This window comes from Dipodomys ordii, unplaced genomic scaffold, assembly GCF_000151885.1.
Source record: "Dipodomys ordii isolate 6190 unplaced genomic scaffold, Dord_2.0 Scaffold51, whole genome shotgun sequence".
Classification (NCBI taxonomy): domain Eukaryota; kingdom Metazoa; phylum Chordata; class Mammalia; order Rodentia; family Heteromyidae; genus Dipodomys; species Dipodomys ordii.
The window spans coordinates 9194088-9213966 of NW_012267267.1; the positions used below are offsets into that span (position 1 = coordinate 9194088).

The 19879-nt window shown below is 34.7% G+C and overlaps 1 protein-coding gene across 1 annotated transcript in view; it reads left to right on the plus strand.

Annotated features, from left to right (window-relative positions):
* The window catches only part of Lrrc7 (leucine rich repeat containing 7), a 284370-nt gene that overhangs the window by 154211 nt on the left and 110280 nt on the right, over positions 1-19879 (plus strand). Inside the window, exons 7-8 of the mRNA XM_013020506.1 lie at positions 12695-12769; positions 17126-17270. Of these exons, the coding sequence (XP_012875960.1) occupies positions 12695-12769; positions 17126-17270 (220 nt within the window). The remainder of the gene's footprint in view (positions 1-12694; positions 12770-17125; positions 17271-19879) is intronic.

Consider the following 19879-nt stretch of genomic DNA (forward strand, 5'->3'; position numbering starts at 1 on the left):
CAGAGTACCATAAAGTAATTTGAGAGTAGTGATATAGAACTGTATTGACAAATTAATATAACCTGGTAAACAGTTTGTTCAATTATTGTGTAAAACTAATAAAAAATATGTATAATTAACTTGGTGCCATTTAGATGATAGAATTCAGACATAGGAAAATGAAGCTGAAACTTTAAAAGAGAAATTATATAATATAGAATCAAAGATGGGTTTGAAAGATGACCAAAAGAATTGACTCCTCTCAGTTTCTGTAATGTATTTGGTCATGTAGATTATTTTTCTCAATTTATTTAGTTTTTCCTTTGTCATACATACTGTGATCACTTTTGCCAAAATATTTAGTCCTAGATTACATATCTTTCACCATTAGTCTATTTATATGTTTCAATCAAGATCATATCAAAATCTGAATTTCTCTCACATTCATCCCATAAAACAGTGCTCAGGCATGAAGATGGTGCTTGATACATACTTGTTAAAGTTTCAGAAGTAGCCAATTAGAATGTTTATAATAATAAACACTATAACCTGTAACATGAATAATAAAAATAAAATAAAATAATAAAAATAAATATTATTTCTAACACTATTATTGTAAAGCATTATAAGTTCTCAGGTGCAGTTTGTTGTTACTATTTGAATAATCAGATGTAGGGATAATTGGTACACACCATAATAAATTTTATGTTACCCTCTTATATTATTTATGTGAGATATAGAAACAAGCAAATAAAAATCCATCAATGCCCATACTCAATATTACTCATAGCCAAATAGGGGAAGCACAGAAATGGTGGGACAAAGGATGAACCAATTCAGCAATAATATTGACTTGACACTATGTTGGAAATGAACATACAATTTGGGGTGGGGATTGAAGACACGAGGAGAAAACCGGGAGAGAATGAGGGAGTGGGGACACTTTTCTAAAGGAAATGTACTCATTACCTGACTTATGTAACTATACCCGCTCTGCACATCACCTTTAAATTAAAAGAATTTTTTAAAAAGAAAACAAATGAGTAATAGAAAAGTAAAAATTAGAACAAATGGTAGAAATACAAGATGATATATTCAAAAGCTGTAAAGATTATATATTCAAGAGTAATAAATCTAAAATAATGAAATAAAAAAAATATGAAGTTGATTACTGAAAATGAACTTGACCTGTAGAATTATGTGTGTAAAAATATTTCCATGTCTCAAAATACATTTTAAGAGTCCATAGTGTACAATACTCAAGATCTACATCTTGTTGCTATGCAGCAAGATCAAGTAGAATAATCAGAAAGATTTCTCTTCCATTAATTGGGAAATTAAATCACAGCAAGATTAAAGGTTTCTACTGATAACACTAATCTTTTTTTTTTGGATTTTTACTTAACAAATATTTATTAAGCGTTTGCTCTCTCCAGGCACCGGTAGCTCATGCCTGTAATCCTAGCTATTCAGGAGGCTGAGATCTGAGAATCACGGTTCAAAGCCAGCCTGGGCAGGAAAGGCCATGAGACTCTTATCTCCAATAAACCACTCAAAAAGCTGTAAGTGGTACTGTGGCTCAAGTGGTAGAGTGCTATCCTAGAGCTGAAATGCTGAGGGACAGTGCCCAGGCCCAGAGTTCAAACCCCACAACTGACAAAAAAAAAAAAAGAGTTTGCTCTGCTAATTAGAAAGCTAGGTTATGATTTAATTCAGTATTTCCTAGCTACATAAACGAAAGACAGATTTTTTTTGGAACTCAAATGTGAATATGTCATGCATCATTTCTTATGTTGTACTAATGAGCCATTCTTACCAAACACATAAACAAAACATCTTCACCTGGAAAAAATTTAATGTAGGTTCTTGTTTTCAGTGAACATATGTAATACACTGTCATAAGCAGTAAGTCGACTTTCTGCTTTCTCATTTGCTGACTTTAACAGAAAAGACAATATGTACATAGTTGACAGTGTAGGTTCCAATTTTTATAAAGTGCTTATTAATTTAGCAGATTGGTCATATAATTTCTGTTAGGTAATTGAGCAATATAATATAGAATGCAATACAGAATAAATGACATTATATACTAGATATTGATTACTAAGTTTCAGACAATTCAAATTTTGAATTACCTTGAACTCACTACACAGCAGGCTTTTTTTTATGATTCAGAAGAGATGGGAAGGAGAAATAAAGGAGGAGGCTACAATGCTTGATAAGAAATGTACTCATTATCTTGCCCATGTAATTGTAACCCCTCTGTACAGTATTTTCACAATAAAAAAAAAGAAGGTGCTTCTGCTTTGCAAAACATCTTTATGACCTTTCAAGGTCATTACCAGAGTTTTTGCAGCAAATACACTGCTAAGTGTCTGCCTTCTTCAAAAGCTTACAATCATATAAAACAGTTAAGAAAGAATTAAGATTTCTGTTTACTGATAAGAAATAGTAAGTGATTTGTTTTTCTCTGAATGAAATATCTAATTGGGTAAAAATATCTATATGATCCAGAAAAAATAAAACAGTTTTAGATATTTTCAAAGATAGCTTGTAGTGCATAACAAAAAGTATATGTATGCATTGTCAACATTTCAAACAATAAGAGTTGGGAAAACAGATATACAAAAAATTATAATTTACTTCATATTTGACACTAACCATGCATCACATAAAGGTAATAGAAAAAAGATGGTACTGCAAGTACACATTTTCTGCCTTGAATATAAAATAGTAAAAATTTCTTTAATCAACTTGGCTTTTAGTGTAAGATTTGAATGTACACAATAATTATATATTTATTATTCTCCCTTATTTATTCTTTACTCTTTATTGGCTAACTTGTTAGCAGAGTTACTAAGTCAGACTTATGTAGCATTATTTCAGGGGTCCCAGCCCTAATTGGAAGTCTATGACTTCCTCAAGAACAGCATTTAGCAATGTATCCCAGTAACCTGGAGAGTGAGTTGGAGAGGAGAAGCAAAGGCAGAGTGCCCAAACTATTGATAAAGTGCTCCCATGAAGAACAGCAAATAAATAGAGAAGTTGATGGAAGTTGCTAAGGAAGCAGTAAAAGTACTTTGTTTTTTTGGTTGTGTTCTGGTCCTGGGGCTAGAACTCAGGGAGTGGTTGCTGTCCCTGAGCTTTTGTACTTAAAGCTAGCACTATTCCACTTGATCCACACTTCTACTCCTGGCTTTCACTCCTGGTAGTTAATTGGAAATAAGAGTCTCAAGGACATTACTGAAGTGGCTGCCTTTAGACAGTGATCTTCAGATCTCAGTTTCCTGAGTAGCTAGGAATGTAGAATTGAGCCAGTGCTAACTGCTGAAGTACTTCTTTTTAAGGGTCAGAGAAGCAAAAGCATATTTGTATTTCTGCTAGAGGTAACCTGGTAGAGAAAGTGTAAGTGTATGTGAGAAGGAGTTAAATTCAAGGCTGGAAGGAATCTATGTAAAGACAAGACAAAATTTAAAAACCTTGGTGGGGGAGGAGGGTGAGTGGGAGGATGGGGGATGATGGGATGGGAAGGGGAAACAAAGGAGGAGGCAACAATGCTTGATAAGAAATGTACTCATTACCTTGCCCATGTAATTGTAACCCCTCTGTACAGAATTTTCACAATAAAAAAAATTAAAAACTCAGATAAACAGGAAACACAAGTCTGAGAGGGCCCAAACACAGCTAATGAAAGAGAACCACTTAAGAAACTAAAACCCATAAATGTTGGCTAAATCCAAATTATAATCTTCCCCAACTCAGAGTTTGGAAGTGGTACAGTGTATACCAGGAAGTATGATACAGTCGTGGGAAATTCAATGTAAAAAAGACAACAGTCTTCAGTCAATATCCACACATATCTCTATGCAGATTTTTTAAACTGCATGGGTGGAACCTCGTGTTAATCTCCATTACCTTTGTAGTAAATGCATTTGGATGGTCTCTGTTTAATTCAGTGAGCAAATGCATAGGGCATGAGGTAGAGTAAGAGAGGATGTATCTAATAAAGTCAAAGAACCATGAAATGGTCCTTTTAAGGACTTAAAAGGTAACTTGTTTAGGCAAAGTAATAGTTCACAGTATTTAGTCCCCATTTTAAGCATTTGCCACAAACTTAAAGGGAAGATATTCAGCCTTTATATATTGTAATTCTCTTCAGTATAGGTTGGTGCAATTTTAGAAAAGGCAAAGTCAGATTCCTTTTCAGCTAGGCTGAATGTGAAAAAATGTTTGCTAAATGTGGTATACAAGAAACTATTCCTAATGGTAGACTGTTTTCATTGAATCTCAGCTTAGAAAGATGGATAAATGAAGACAAGTTAAATTGAGTATATCATAGCAAGTCTTATCATTAACTGGTGTAGAGAGTTCTAGGCTACTGGACTAAGCCAGCTGAAAGTGGAGAAGGAACGGTTAGCAAATAGTATATCCATATTTGGTAGCAAAGTCTAGGTGTTATTTGAGATTGAGCTACTGAGATGTATTAGAGGAAACGAGTGTCTGGGAGCATGGATTGTTCATTTTATCCAAAATAGATGGAACTTTTGGAGCAATAGACTACAAAAAGGAAAGAGTTGGAGATGCATATTCAGATTATGTACAGTTGCTCTACAGACACCAACATCAGATGTCTAACCCAATCAGAGGTCAGATTTTCAGGTTTAGAGAATAACGCTTGCAAAGATAAGATTGAACGGAAGGGAAGTGGAACAACAAAATGGTGAGACAAAGGACAAAGGGTGAACCAATGCAATAACGATAAGTTCATTTGGGTGGGGAGTCTGAGGGGATGGGAAAGTAGAAGAAAAACAAGGGAAGGGGTAATGATGTTCAACAAGATATATACTCACTAGTTTATGCATATAAATGCAACCCCTCTGTACATCACGTTGACAATAAACTTTTTTTAATTTTTAAAAAATAAAAGAAAGATAAAGTATGATGCCCTGAAGAACTACTAAGACTTGAATTTCTCTCAAGGCTAAACTATTCAGTGAAAGAAGAGACCAAAAAGTAAGTGAGGGTCAAATGAGAGTCATTTTATATGAAAAGAAATTCAGTATCATATCCGGGGTGTGTCTTTTTTGTGAGACTGAAAGGCTGTTTTCAAGCAGGATTTATCAGACTGAAGCAGCCTCAGGCTGCAGTGTAGATTGAGGGTAGAGGAAGGAAATGGCTGCAGCTTTATTTGATGTTCTTTCTTTTCTTTTCTTTCTTTTCTGAGAGAGGAAGACCTGTTTTGAGTTTTGAGATTATGTTTGTTATACCATTCTTTCTCTTCAATTTAAACTCTGACAAGGTCAAAAAGGTTGAGATCTAGTTTTAGTATAGTAGTTGCAATAGTAATCATGAAACCAGAATTGCTTTTTCTTATCCAACTGCTATTTTGGAGGGCCCAGCCTAAGAAACATGAACTCCCATGAAAATTTGTCTATTATTTACTATTTTTTCCCTCTCGCCTGGGACATACTAGTAAACTGAATAAAATTGTTGAAAGGTTTAAAGTTTCTAGCATTGGAGCGCCTCCTAAGCTACCTTCATTCTAAGGAGATAGCATGCTCAATATGAACCACTTACAATGTTGCTTTTTAGAATATTCCTCTATTTCTAAACAATAGTCATCACATCTTAGAAAACTTGAAGATCATGTCATGTTCGTCATATATTAGTTCTGTTACTTTGGGCTCATACCAAGACCCTCCCCTGAGTAATGGCCACCAGTTGTGGGTAGGAGACGCCAAGCTGGCCATTACTGGTAGTGTCTTCCTAAGGTAGAGCGGGGGATATTTCTAGAGTGAATGAATTCGCTACAAATATATGAATGAATCTTTGCCTTACTCCAGTTAAATCCCCAATTTTCTTCACGTGTGCTATTGCTTCTAATTCCATATTTCTGTGATTGGTTTGGGAACATACAGTGGATCTTTATATCCATTTCCATTCAACATCATTTTGCTAGAGTAGTCAGTCTTCCAACCTTTTCAGATCATTTTGTATGCCAGTTCTTCCTTTGCACACTGTGTTTCCTTATCCGCAATAAGTTGTGCATAGATTTTCCTCTATTCTTTTAGTATATGCAACTGAGTATTTAAATGAATGAATTCATTATGCCCAAGTCCTACTAAAATATTCATAAGAGCTTATGAATTAATTTATCAATTTATATTTTATTATTGTCACTAAGAACACCTATTTATCCACTCAACAATTATTAAAGTGCATCTTTTTCCTGAAGGGAATGAAATACAAGCAAATTTTTAAATTTGTATGCCCATTTTAGTGGTATTGACTTCCTAAATAAAACTGAGAGACATGAAATTAATGTAACCTGGAAATAGACCAGACCCTGTGGATCTAACCTTTTCCTCTCCAAAGAAATTAGCTGAGGAAGTTAAACAATCTCAAGTCATGTAGTACATTACAATTGAGAGAATGATAAGTAGGCTTTTCAAAGGAGAACAATTTTAGTCATCCAATTTTGTATATCAGGAAGAGTTTCAACCACGGCTGTGAAATTCATGAATAAAAGATTTCCCAGTTGTGAGAGCTAAAGGGCTAGCAATAAACCAAGTGAATTACTAAATAAAGGATTTAAATAAAAAAGGAAGAAAGTTTCTTAAACAGAAATTACACTTTCTTGGCAAACTGCAAACACCAAATGTTATTCAACAAAGTTCTGAAGAGTAAACAAAAGAAAACAATACCTCTTAAGTATTAAAGATATAAAAACAAAAATTTGAATTATAATAGCTCTATGCAATATCAGAGTTATGTCACTTTGGTTAGAGAATGTAGTTTTAAAGTTTGCATTAGATATTTTGTATTTATTGTGTGGCGAATGAATCTTCACATTTACTTATTTGGATCATGGGTTTCATTCCAATATCTTGTAGGTCTACAAGTCTCTATTGTTATGACACTTACTGGATCATCTCATGGAATTTTAATTTAATTAAATTAATTTGAAAAATATTATTATAAGGGAGATGTACAGAAGGGTTACCATTTTGTAAGTCTAGTAATGAATACATTTCTTTTTGGACAATATCACCCCTTCCTTCGCTCTCTCACAGTGTTCCCTTTCATTCCTGCCAACAAGACTAGTGAGTACCCACAAGACTAGTGAGTACCACTGCACATCTATTCACCCTTGATCCCTCCATATCCCTGCACCCTCTTTGCCCCCCCAATGACAAATAGGACAAAAAGAAAAAACAAACAAGAGGATATTTTAAATATAGCTTGCTCATATGAGAGAAAACATGCACTGTTGGTCTCTCTGAGCTTGGCTTACCTCAATTAACATGATTTGTTCTAAATCTATCAATTTTCCTGCATATGACATAATACTATTCTTTCTAATGGTTGTGTAAATTTTCATTGTGTCTAGGTATCACATGTTTTGGACCCACTTATCCATTGGGCATCTTGGCTGTTTTCATAACTTGGCTATTGTGAATAATACAGCAATGAATGTGGATGTGCAAGTGTCTTTATAATATCCTGTGATGTTCTGGGTAGATGCCCAGGATGGTATGGGCCTATCTGTGGTAGAGAGAAGATCTGTGTTTAGTTTTTTTTTTTTTTTTGGGGGGGGGTCTGGTCGTGGGGCCTGAACTCTGGGCTTGGGCGCTGTCCCTCAGCTCTTCAGCTCAAGGCTAGCGCTCTACCACTTGAGCCACAGCGCCACTTCCGGCTTTTTTCTTTTTGCTTATGTGGTGCTGAGGAACTGAACCCAGGGCCTCATGCATGCAAGGCAAGCGCTCAACCACTGGGCCATCTTCCCAGCCCTGTGTTTAGTTTTTTTTAAGGAACTTCCATACCACTGTCCAGAGTGGTGAAATTTGAGACATTTAAACTCTAAAGATCCTTTTTTTCCTCTTACTGATTTTACTTTGAAAAGTTATAGAAATAAAAAATGTTAGGTTTTTTCCATAGTGAACATTTCTCTAAACCACATTAGAACAGAAATATAGTAGGTAATAACCACATATAATTGACCTGCATTATACAAATTAGTGGTATAAAAGATAAAAAACTATTCAAAATAATATAACAATCTAAAATTACATGTACTTGAAATGAGTTGTTGGAAATCATTGCAGTCATTCAAAATGTTTTCTTTGTGTTTTTATTGATGTGATAATTTTCTTCACCCATTTTGGGTAGTTATGGAAAATTACTTTGAAAACAAAGCTTAAGTAAGCTTAAGTATCAATTTAAAGAAAATACACTGAAATGTTCTCTAATTTTTAATACACTTTGATACACATACTATTGGAGATTTGAAAATACTGGAAATGCAAGAGAGGAACATTTTAAATTTATTCTAATAGCATTACTAAGATTTTTGAAATTAATATTTGGATATAATGTTGTTTCTTCTAAATTTTTAAAACTGATAAAATGTAAAAATTGTAAACTAACATAACAAATACCTCTAACCAAAATGCACAAAAGTTTGTGCAGTTTGTCCTTGTAGTAAAGAAACAAACCACTACCAGTCAATTAGAAGTCTTGTCTTTTCTCTGTTCTAGTCTAGTCTATCCTAATCTCTCCTCCAAGGTCATTATTTTTTAAAACATGTTATGCGTCATCCTATATTCCTACTTTAACTGTTTGTATGTGTATTCATGGACATACAACAGTTTTTCAATTTATAGAAATTGATTAGTGCTAGATGAAATGTTGTGCTTGCTTTTTACCTTCAAATTATTGCCTTCAAATAGTTGTACAAGTTGGGTTGAATTCAGAATGTCCTTTTTTTGTTAGTAGTGCTGGTACTGAAGCTTGAACTCAGGTACTGGACACTGTACCTCAAGGCTAGGAGTCTACCACTTGAGCCACTGAGCTCCACTTCTGGTTTTCTGGTAGTTATTTGGAGATGAGAGTCTCATGGACATTCCTGCCTAGGCTAGTTTGGAACCATGATCCACAGATTTTAACCTTCTGAGTAGCTAGGGTTACAGGTGTGAGCCACTGGCATCCAACTAGCTGTACAACACATGTTGGTGAGACACTCTTCCACCACTCTTCCCCCTCCCAACCATCCCTTCTCCCACCATCCCACCAAGTCTCATTGTTCCATTTTCAAACAAATGCATTGAGAATTAGGACTATATTCACTCACTTTTCCTCTTTCCATTCACTATATTTGCTTTTACATGCGACATTGTTTGCAAAACTGTAAGTTAATAGAGCACCGGCCTGAGCAAAACTGCTCAGGGGCAGCACGCAGCCCCCAAATTTAAACTCCAGTACCAACACACACACACACACACACACACACACACACACACACACCTAGGAAAAAAGCAAACTACTCATTTTTTATTGTGAAAATACCGTACAGAGGGGTTACAATTACATGAACAAGGTAACAAAACTACTCATTTTTGTAATTAAAAATTTTAAAATACATATAATTTATCTGTGTTGCTGAACACTAAACCAATTTATTAATTATAATTTTGTTGTCTATTCTGTTATATTATCACATATTTAGCTTGGAAACCAACTTTTAAACATTAACTTCTGCAATGAACATTTTTCTATATTAATATTGGTTTCTATTTTAAATATTGTATATAATTGCCTGGAACCAGATTTAAAGGTTTCAAAGCATGAGATACTTATTTGAAAATACTTTGGAAGTAAAAATGTTGCTTCTGAGTTTGGTTATCTTACAGGTCTTTTTCTCAGTATAGAACATGCCAAGTTATCCTTGAATTAATTTATTTGCTTTTAATAAAGCTGATTGAGTTTGTGATAAAATTAATTGAACATAAGCCATTTAGTTTAGTTCTAAGATCCACTTTTAAATTATCTATTGATCATGAGATGATCATCATATTACATTTTTGTTTTGTTTAGAGCAAGATTGTATTAATCGCTAACTATATTTTTGTCTCTGCTGTTATTTGGAAATTCCTGCAACTTCCTCTGTGGTGCACTTTATAATACTAATATTATTATTTATCTAGTGATTAAAAATATGTTTTATTTAGAAACCTAGTACATGCTTTTTTCTCTTTCTGGGTCATTTGTGATTACTAGCTCTCTTTGTTATTTTGGAATTTTAATTTTAAGCTATAATGTGATGTCATCTTTGGAGCTAGAAAACCTGAAAAACAATTCCAGCTACAGTGATACCACCCTCATCAAATTGTTCTCATTTTCCTCAGGAAATGATTTTCAATTATTTATCCATAAAGTAGGACTGTTACTCCATTATCCTATTAAAGAGCAGGAATGAGGTCTTTGGAAATAAAGCAGAAATGTTAGGTTAGCAAATTATTCCTTTCTAAGAAGTTGGAGATTTCTAGGATCCCTAGTAGAACTCAGTGTTAGAGAAATTTCAGAGGGATAATTAGTCATCTTTGCTATTTTGTCTGATGCATAGCCAAGACAGCACATATGTGAGATTAAGATAATGGACTGCTAGAATCCTTAGAAGCCACACAAGGCCTATGTTCTTATAGCATTGCCCTTGCCCACAAACCATGACATCATACTTCCTACCTGGGCTGACCATCTTCAGGGGTAGAGCTTGAAGGCTGTCATTATCTGTAATTACTTCAGAAATACCAGATTCCTAAATTCTGACTTCTCCTTCTAATTTTCCACCTTTGTAATATTTTCTGTCCCTCACTCCTACTTCATTCTTTAGTGACTTAATGTAAACCTGAATGGAGGTTTTATTTCTTCTGTTTTATGTTAGACTATCAATCCCCATTCCTGGCCCAGAAAATGACATAGCTCTTTCAATTGACCTTGTATACTCTCACATTTGTATCCAGTTCTCTCCCAGCTATGCTGTTACATAAGATTCTTGCTCCCTTGTCCTCCATCTCATCTAGAATACTTGATAATTTAATGTATGCATCCTCTCAACTTCTACTCATCCTTTCTCCATGTCTCCTTATACTCATAGCATTCTGAACCATTCTCCCTCAAATCAGAGGGGAAAAAGCATATCACATCTGTCTGAAGTCAGTCCCTTCTCTCATGCTATCAGTTCTATTTATTTCTTGGCTCTATCTTTCAGCTCTAGCTTGTTTTCCTTTCATTTGAAAGACTCTATTTTCAAATTCTTTCCCCCTTTTCTTCTTGACTGAAATTGCTTGGGCTGCTTCTTTCTTGTTTCTAATCCAACAGGAACTACCAAGAGTTCCATTCCAAGAGTGATTGCTTTACATGTTTGATTGATTGTTGGTTAGTGGCACTGGGGTTTGAATTGAGAGCTTCGTTCTTTTTATTATGTTTTTATTGTAAAAATAGTGGACAGAGGGATTACAGTTACAGAGAGATTCATTCTTCATGGGCAGATGCATGTAAATTATGACCCCAGCCCTTTTTGCTCTGGCTGAGAATCTATCTTTTCCTAGGCTAGCCTGGAGAGTAAATCTTCTATTTAAACTACCCTCTATAACTGGGATGACAGGTACACACAGCACACCCACCTTTTTCTGTCTAGATGGGACTTAGCCTAAAATAGTCTGGAACTATGATCCTCCTTCCCAAGCAGCTAGGATTACAGGCACAGGCTATGAGCCTTTACATAGGTTTTGAACAAGTCGCATCTCCATCTCTGAATCAATCCCTGTGGCTAGGTAATACAATGTATTGACTAGTGTTAGTCACTCCCATAAAATGATGAAACAGACTCTAATTCAGAGGAAGGACAGAGCCTAAAACTTAGGAAATTGATAATTTCTGGAGAAAACAAAAATGGGTGAAAAGACCACCACAAGGAGGGAGATGATGCTGACAATAATGGCAACTTTTACCCTTCTGGTATAGTGTGACTACCAGGTAGTTAATTTTGCTTCTAGATAGGTAATCAATATCTCATGCACTGTGGTCTTTCTCTGTCTGTCTCTCTGTCTCTCTGTTGCTCTGTCTCCCTCTTTGTCTCTCTGTCTCTCAGTGTCTCTCTCTGTATCTGTGTCTGTGTCTGTGTCTGTCTGTCTGTCTGTCTGTCTGTCTCTCTCTCTCTCTCTCTCTCTCACTCTCTCTCTCTCTCACTATGTTTCACCTCCATTCTCTATGCTGTTCTTTTCTCTTGTGTAGTTTTTTTGGGGGTTGTTAGTGATCTATAATCCTTTGTCTTCAATAATCTAGCTCCAAAACTTGCTCAGAACACTTTAATAGAGAATGAATCTGCTATTGCTTGATTTGCATTGTGCAATATATACAGTAGGCATCTCTCCTATTTAGCAGATAATTATTAATGGATTGAAGGGATAAGAAACAAAGGATCTTAATCTAGCCCATCATAATACATCAATGCTTCTTGCAAGTGGGTGTTTGAATGTGAGGTACCAAGTATGACTATGTAGTAAGAAACAGAGATGCAAAAATAAAGTGCTTGAAACAACACACCCTAGCCTTTGAATGCTTACACTCTTGTGAAAAAGAAACTGCTCAACTAATTAGAGTAAAATTAATGTTACAAAGGACAAGAGAAAGGTATTAAAGTAGTAGAGTAAGATATCTAAATAATGGATTTTAATGTTTATAATTATTGTTATTCTAGGTTGGCTATCTCCAGGACTACCAGGTTGATAGAAAGTCTGTGAACCCTGGAATCTCTTAGAGAATTAACATGAGTCAATTACAAACAAAAGTTCAAAAAATAACATCTGATATACATGATAAGAAAAGACTAACTTGTTTTTTTTTCCTCTGTTCTCTCTTCCTGCCTCTCTCCCAGCCTGAAGTTCTGGATCAAATACAAAATTTAAGGGAGTTATGGATGGATAATAATGCATTGCAAATTCTACCTGGGGTATGTAAGTTTTATTATGCCATGATTTATAGCATTTATATTACATGTTGATTGATTATTGTAATAACCCTAGCTGTTGAATCTCAGTGTTCACATTTCTCAGAAAAGTAATGTTTAGAGAGTTCAGTTACCAACTGTTTTTCATTGAGTTTTGTGTTTAATGTATCTTTTGTAAGTGTTGTGTATGCAGTGAATGATTTCTTTTGCTGTCTCAGGAGCATACTTGTTATTTCTTCCCATATTTACTGTTTTAAAAAGTTGGTGAATTCATAGTTAATTTTAAAGAGGAAATACTGTATCTAACACCAAATTTAATTTTATAAAATCAACATTATTTCTTATAAGTAAATAGATAATGATTTCATCTCATATTAAGAGAGCTCTTTCACAAAATGTAAGTATAAGTTCAAATGAGGTCCAATAGAGCCAATTAGACTTTTAAAGATGGCAAGGATTATACAGCATTAAAGACAAAGTTCAATTATAGTCAGATTTTTTTCCTCAACAAAGAGGCAGCCCAGTAACATCTGTGAGCAGTGGGTTTGGCTTCAACTGATGTAATGTGACCACCCATCTACTAAAAGAGTGCTAGAATAGAACATTGTATTATACTACTCAGCACATGAATATAAATAAGAATGCCATTACTAATTCCGATACAGAGATTGTGGAACCAGAATGTATGTCTAGCTGCAATTTTACATCTGCTTATTGAATATAGTTATTTATTCAAAACCACTTACATAACCACTGAACAAGTTTACATTCCCACCAACAGTGTAGTAGAGTTACCTTTAGGCCATATCCCTACCAGCATTGCTTATTGTTAATTCCACAATTTGCACTTGTTTTGTGGCCAGAGATATTGATATTTCTTCATGCATCTATTGGCCACTTACTTCTTCTTCTGAGAAGTCTCTCTTTGAGTCTTTAGCCCATTTATTAATTGGTTATTGTTTCTTTGTGAGTTTATTTGTGGGGTGTTTAATAACTGTGAGCTCTAAGTATATTTTAGATAACAGGCCTTTGTCTGATTAGCTAATAAAAATCTGCTCCCATTCTGTGTGGACAGTATGGAAGTTCCTCAAAAGACTAAGCATAGCACTTCCCTATTACCCAGCAATTCCACTCCTAGGCAGCTATCCAATAGAATACAAACAAGACCATACTAAAGCCACCAGCATAACCTTGTTCATTGCAGGATTGTTTTCCATAGCCAAGATATAAAATCAAACCAAATGACCCTTAATGGATAAATGGATCCTGAAAATGTGGTATATATACACAATGAAATTCCACTCATCCATCAGAAAGAATGATACTGATTCATAATAATAATGATAATGATTCATAAGGAAATGGGAAGACTTGTGAAAAATAATATTGAGCCAAGTAAGGCAGACACAAAGAAACAGAGATTTCATGGTTTCCCTCATTTGTGTAACTAGAATGTGCCTGTAAATCTAAAAGTAAACACACTGGAAGGTAAAAAAAAAATACACTGGGACATGATAAATTACACAGATCTCTAGGCATTCACATTGTATGAGACCAAAAGAAGATATTGTTAGGAGAGGATTACACAGGCACAATAGCTATGAGCATCTGGCCATATCAAATAATATTTATCAAAATGAACTCCAGGAAGTGGAAACAAGAGGGTTGTTTTCTTTGTTGCTGTTTTTGTTTTCATTTCCTTTTGTCTTGTTTGTTCATTTATTTGTCTTTGGAAGAGTAAAGAAAGGCATAGAAATGGTGGGGCAAATGGTGAATGAATGCAACAATAACATTCACTAGACTCAATGTTGAAAATAAATTATACAACTTGTGGGTTGGGAACAGAGAGAAAAACTAGAAGAGAGTGAGAAAAAGGGTGACATTGTTTAAAAAGAAAGGTACTCTTTATCTGACTTATGTAAATGTAACCGATCTGTACATCACCTTTATTATAACAATAAATATATATATATTTTTTAAAGCCACTTCCACAGTATTTGTCATCAGCTAGGCATTACACGACATTTTACATATATTGACTCATTGAATCCTCATCAGAACCCTGTGAAACATGTTCAATCACTGCTCTCCTTTTGTAGATAATGGAAGTGAAAGAAAAGGTAAATAGCCCAACATAATACAGCCAGGAGATAAGGGTTTTGATTTAAACCATCTCTAGAGACTGCTATGCATGGCACTGCTCCTGTATGCTCTCTACAAGACCAGGAGAAGGCACAAATGAAAATTTGATTCATCATGCTTTTCTAGATGCTATCATGTGTTTCAGCTTTCTAACTGTAGAAATTAACTCATACCTCAAATAAGCTTATTATATAAATGAAAAGGCGGTGGTGAAATCTTTAAAAATCTTTAAAGCCTAATTTGTCTTTTGTCAAAGCTGTCATCTATTCTCTCAGCTTTGAATAGATCCCATAACTTGCTTAGCACACTTTAATTAGTCATCTTGCTTCAGCATATGTGTGAATATCTCACAACCCCTGCCAAAAATAGCCATAGCTTTTCTGAATGCTGGTACTGACAAATAGGTGTTTGTCAATCATCCATCCAGGCTTGGCTTTGACAGGCTCATGTTTAGGTGAAGTTGGCAGTCCATGTCTGTCAATGTTCACAGATGATTAATTCTAAACTATTTAATGTCAAAAAAGCAAGAAAAAAAATCAAGTTCACCTTTTTCTTAGTTCCTATACTACTAAGTAACAAGTTAATATGCCATTGAAAGCTTGAGCTTTAACTTGTGATTTTCATTCTCTACATTTGCCAGCCCAGTGCTCACTTACAGACACCCCTATGTCCTGAGAGACGTTGAAACAACTGTCAACATCCTCAAGGATTCTGAGACCTGGAACCTGAAAGACCTAGAACCTAGGCTATTAATGCTTCAAGTGAAGCTTGAGAAAGACTATAAGTAAATAAATAATAAATAAATAAAGCTCACAGGCATCACAAAGCATTATTTTGTTTCCAAAATATATGTTCAGAAACTGCACAGCAAAATATTGATCTGGGTTGGAAAAAAGCAAGATAACACTGAAAGAAGCTTCAAGGATGAAAGAAATTCCCTTATGATAAAGGAACAAAGAAAGAAATACACACACATGTGCAAAACCCTAACATATCATGGGGTGTTTTTTTGGTTTTTTTTGCTCAGCACAACAGTAGATGGCTAGCATAACAGTTCTTTGAGGAAGAAAGCCATTAATAAAGTGACACTTTCTCCTAGGGAGGGATAAAGCTTAGCTCTGTGACCTGAGTGTTCTAAGTGCCCTCACAACAATTCAGCTTCCTCAAGACCGCACTTATAATCTGTGCCCATGAAAGATGCTGAGGAAACAAAGCAAAGGGTTTAGTTAATCAGAGACATGGAGGTCAAGAACTGCCAGTACAAATGCAGGCTTTGCAGCCTGTACTTAGATAAAAGTGAAGTTTCCATTTCATTTCCACCCTTTTGTATTGGTGTGGTTTTGTGTCGGGACTGTTGTTTATGGCAGATGCTATCATGTGCCCTTTTCCAGGAATGAAGAACTTTTTTCTATCTCTGTTCCACCCTAGTTTCTAGAAATGCTGCTTATCCCTCCATCACCTCTTCAGGAATGTCTTACCTGGAGACCACCTCTTTACTCAGGGTCACACCCAATCCTAGGAGGCCTCCAACAAATGACTCTCCAATTCTGGATAAAAATTGCCCAGTTCTTTGGCTCCTGGACAAATGCTGCCAAGTCCCAACTTCTAGATGAATTAACAGATTACTCTCTCATGATTTCCTTAGAGCCAGCTTCTTCATCCACTTAAATCTACTTTCTTTTTTCCAGTCCTTTCCTTTCTGCCCAGTCCCTAACAACCACACTCTACCTTCTGTCTATGGATTTGTATCTTCTGGGCATTTCATGTACATGGAATCATATACAATACTTCATCTTTTGTGACTGACATCTTTCAAGGTTCACTCATTTTGAATCATGTATGAGTAGCTCATTCATTTTTATTATCCAATAGTATTCTATTGTATACATATATCACATTTTGCTTACCCATTCATGGATTGATACACATTTGAACCTTTACTGCTTTGTAACTGTGCAATTTTTGTATGCATATATCTTTATTTACAGGTATATATACATATGGATATCTCAGTCACATAGAAACTCTTTTACATTTTGAGAAATGTCAAGCTGTTTTTACTATTAGCAATATCTGAGAGTTACAATATTTCCATATTCTCATCAAAACTTGTGATTAATTTTTAAAATTCATTTTATAATATTGTGGGGTTTATAAGCTTTAAAATGTCTTGTGGAAATTTCTCAACTAATCCTGAGTTTATGCAATGTCATCAAGTCTATAGGGAAGTTAAAGATGCTGGTATACCTGGATATGTCCAAAAACAGAATAGAGACCGTTGACATGGACATTTCTGGCTGTGAAGCCCTGGAGGACCTCTTACTGTCATCCAATATGTTACAGCAGCTACCCGACTCCATAGGTGAGAATAAAATATTTTGTTATGGATAATTATGTCAGAGTTAAACATCTCTTTGGCAGTGTATCTTTCTTGTACACATGCATGTACCACTAGCTTGGCATTAATGAATTAGCAAATTTGCTATGCATGACTATTAAATGGAGCTTACCTCTAGTTACATTTCACATCATTCCTATTACAATACTCCTATTAAATTAATTTAAAATGTTAAACATCGTAACTTGTAAAGGGTTATTTACATAACATAGCATATTTGTTAGATTTTGAGTAATTAGATAATGAATGGTATCTCCTTGTATCACCATAGGCTGACAGTAACGTCTATCCATATGTTGTTACATTTTTAATGTCATTGTAACACTGCTACAAGATAGAAATAACATGAAATCTCTAAATATAAAATGTTTTCATGGTTTAATAATTTTAAAAGGGACACATTGAAAGCAGAGTTGTGGCTCAAGAGGTAGGTAAAATGCCAGTCTTGAGAAACAAGCATATAAAAAGGGAATATACTGTTTTTATTATGTTATTAAGATTTTCTGAAGTGAGACAATTTATAAAGATATATTGTAAACTTTCTAACCTTTTTTGTCATTTGTGGGGCTTAAACTTTTGTCAGTTGTGTGGCTTGAACTCAGGGCCTGGGCACTGTCCCTGAGCCTCTTTGGGCTCAAAACTAGCATTCTACTGCTTGAGCCACAACTCCACTTCTAGTTTTTGAGAGGTTAACTGGAGATGTGTCCAGCCCAGGCTATCTTCAAACCACAATTCTCAGATCTCACCCTCCTGAGTAGCTAGGATTACCGGTATGATCCACTGGCGCCAGAATTTAACCATTTTTATTTATAAATTTTTACATAAAAAACTGAAAATGTGTAAACCTTTTGCAAAATATCTTGCTATTATTTATTAAAGTACTCATCTAGGAGAATACCATCAAAATATTTAATTTTTGAAATGTAGACTTTAACCTCTGGAATACAGAAGTGATAAGTTCTGAAGCTTAAAAATGTTTCTAAAAATGACATTATTCAGTACTTTATTTTTGCTTCCATTTTAATCATTCTTTCAGATTGGTAGAGAATTAGTTTTAGCATCATCACAGTTTACCTTTTATTTTTTTATTCTGAGATATGCTGATATTTTTGATGTACATAATCGCATACCCTTAAACAGCATTTCTCCAATGAGTTCAATTGTAAGATTTTAGTCAGAGCTTGATTAAAGTGTTTTTCAGGGAGACACTGTCTGAAAATTCAGATACAGTTAAACCTGTCTAGACTTTTTGACTGATACTTTTATTAAATATCCTAGATGAAGGTTGTGAGCACTTAAGTATGGAAATCCTAGTTGTGTTGGAACAGATAAGGAACAGATAAGAACAGAAAAGGAGCACTGGTAAAGATGATAGAATTCAACCTTAAACCCAACTCACCCATCCTCCATACCACTTTAAATGCATAGAATTAATAGAATTAACTACCTGTATTCAAATAAATTTCTTGATGGCTACTTTCTCAGCGCTAAGAACTATGCCTGCATATTGGTATATCCTCCTTAAATATTCAATCAGATAAACTGGAAATATAGTGATGATCTGAGGAAAATGTAGGAAATCTGTAAGAAATACAAAACTAAACAGGCATATTACATTTTAAAATGTATGCCTTACATAGAAATTAAATTTATGATTTCTAAACAAAGGGAGAAGAGAGGACAAAACTAAAGTTTTAAACACATCAAAATAGAAGCTATAAAAGTGAAATCGAATTATTTGTCATAAATTGTAATAACTATAACAAATTAATTTAACTCGCTTTATTTTAAAGAATGCATATTTTTAAGTTCAACTCTGTGCTGGTGATGAGACACATCTAAAACAAAGAAAAAGCAGGTTTTAGTTTTGAAAGAAGATAGAAAGTGAAACATGTTAACATGATACAATTGTTTGTCTGAAGTGTCCTTCAAGAAAGCAGATTGGGAAATTAGATTGTAGGAAGGCTACATGTATCAATAATAGAGACTATAGGCTGGCATAACACACATGAGGACAAACAAGTAGCATAAATATAACCATTGCAGATTTGGATGGTTCTTGTCTGGAGAAAAAAAACTCTGTTATGCTAGCTTATTCTTCAACTGCCTTGAGACCTGACAGAAATTTCAGGGTAAATTGCATTTGTATATCTATGGCACTATGAAAGTACCTGATTATCGAGATAGACAGGCTGATTTTTCTCAGAGAATACCCTTTCTGACCTAAAAACAAAACTTGCCTAGATAAGATACTGAGAGCTTTGTTCTGGCCCCAGAATAATGTATTGATTCTAATTGGATAGGAAATTGCATCTTGTCTTTCATATTTGAGCATGGATTGTCTTTTGAGCCACCACCATTTTAAAGAATAAGAGAGAGGATTTCATAGTTTTAACACAAAGAAATAACAAGAAACTAAAATATTTACTTCCATTGTGCCTGTTTGGGTCCTTCTGCAGCTGTGGAAGAGTTGAATGGACTGACATATTCAACAAGCCTCAGGTGCTTATGCCTTCCTTTATGCTGGTTTTGTAGAGAATGGAAGGCCCTCTTTTTCTCTACTAGAGAGCCAT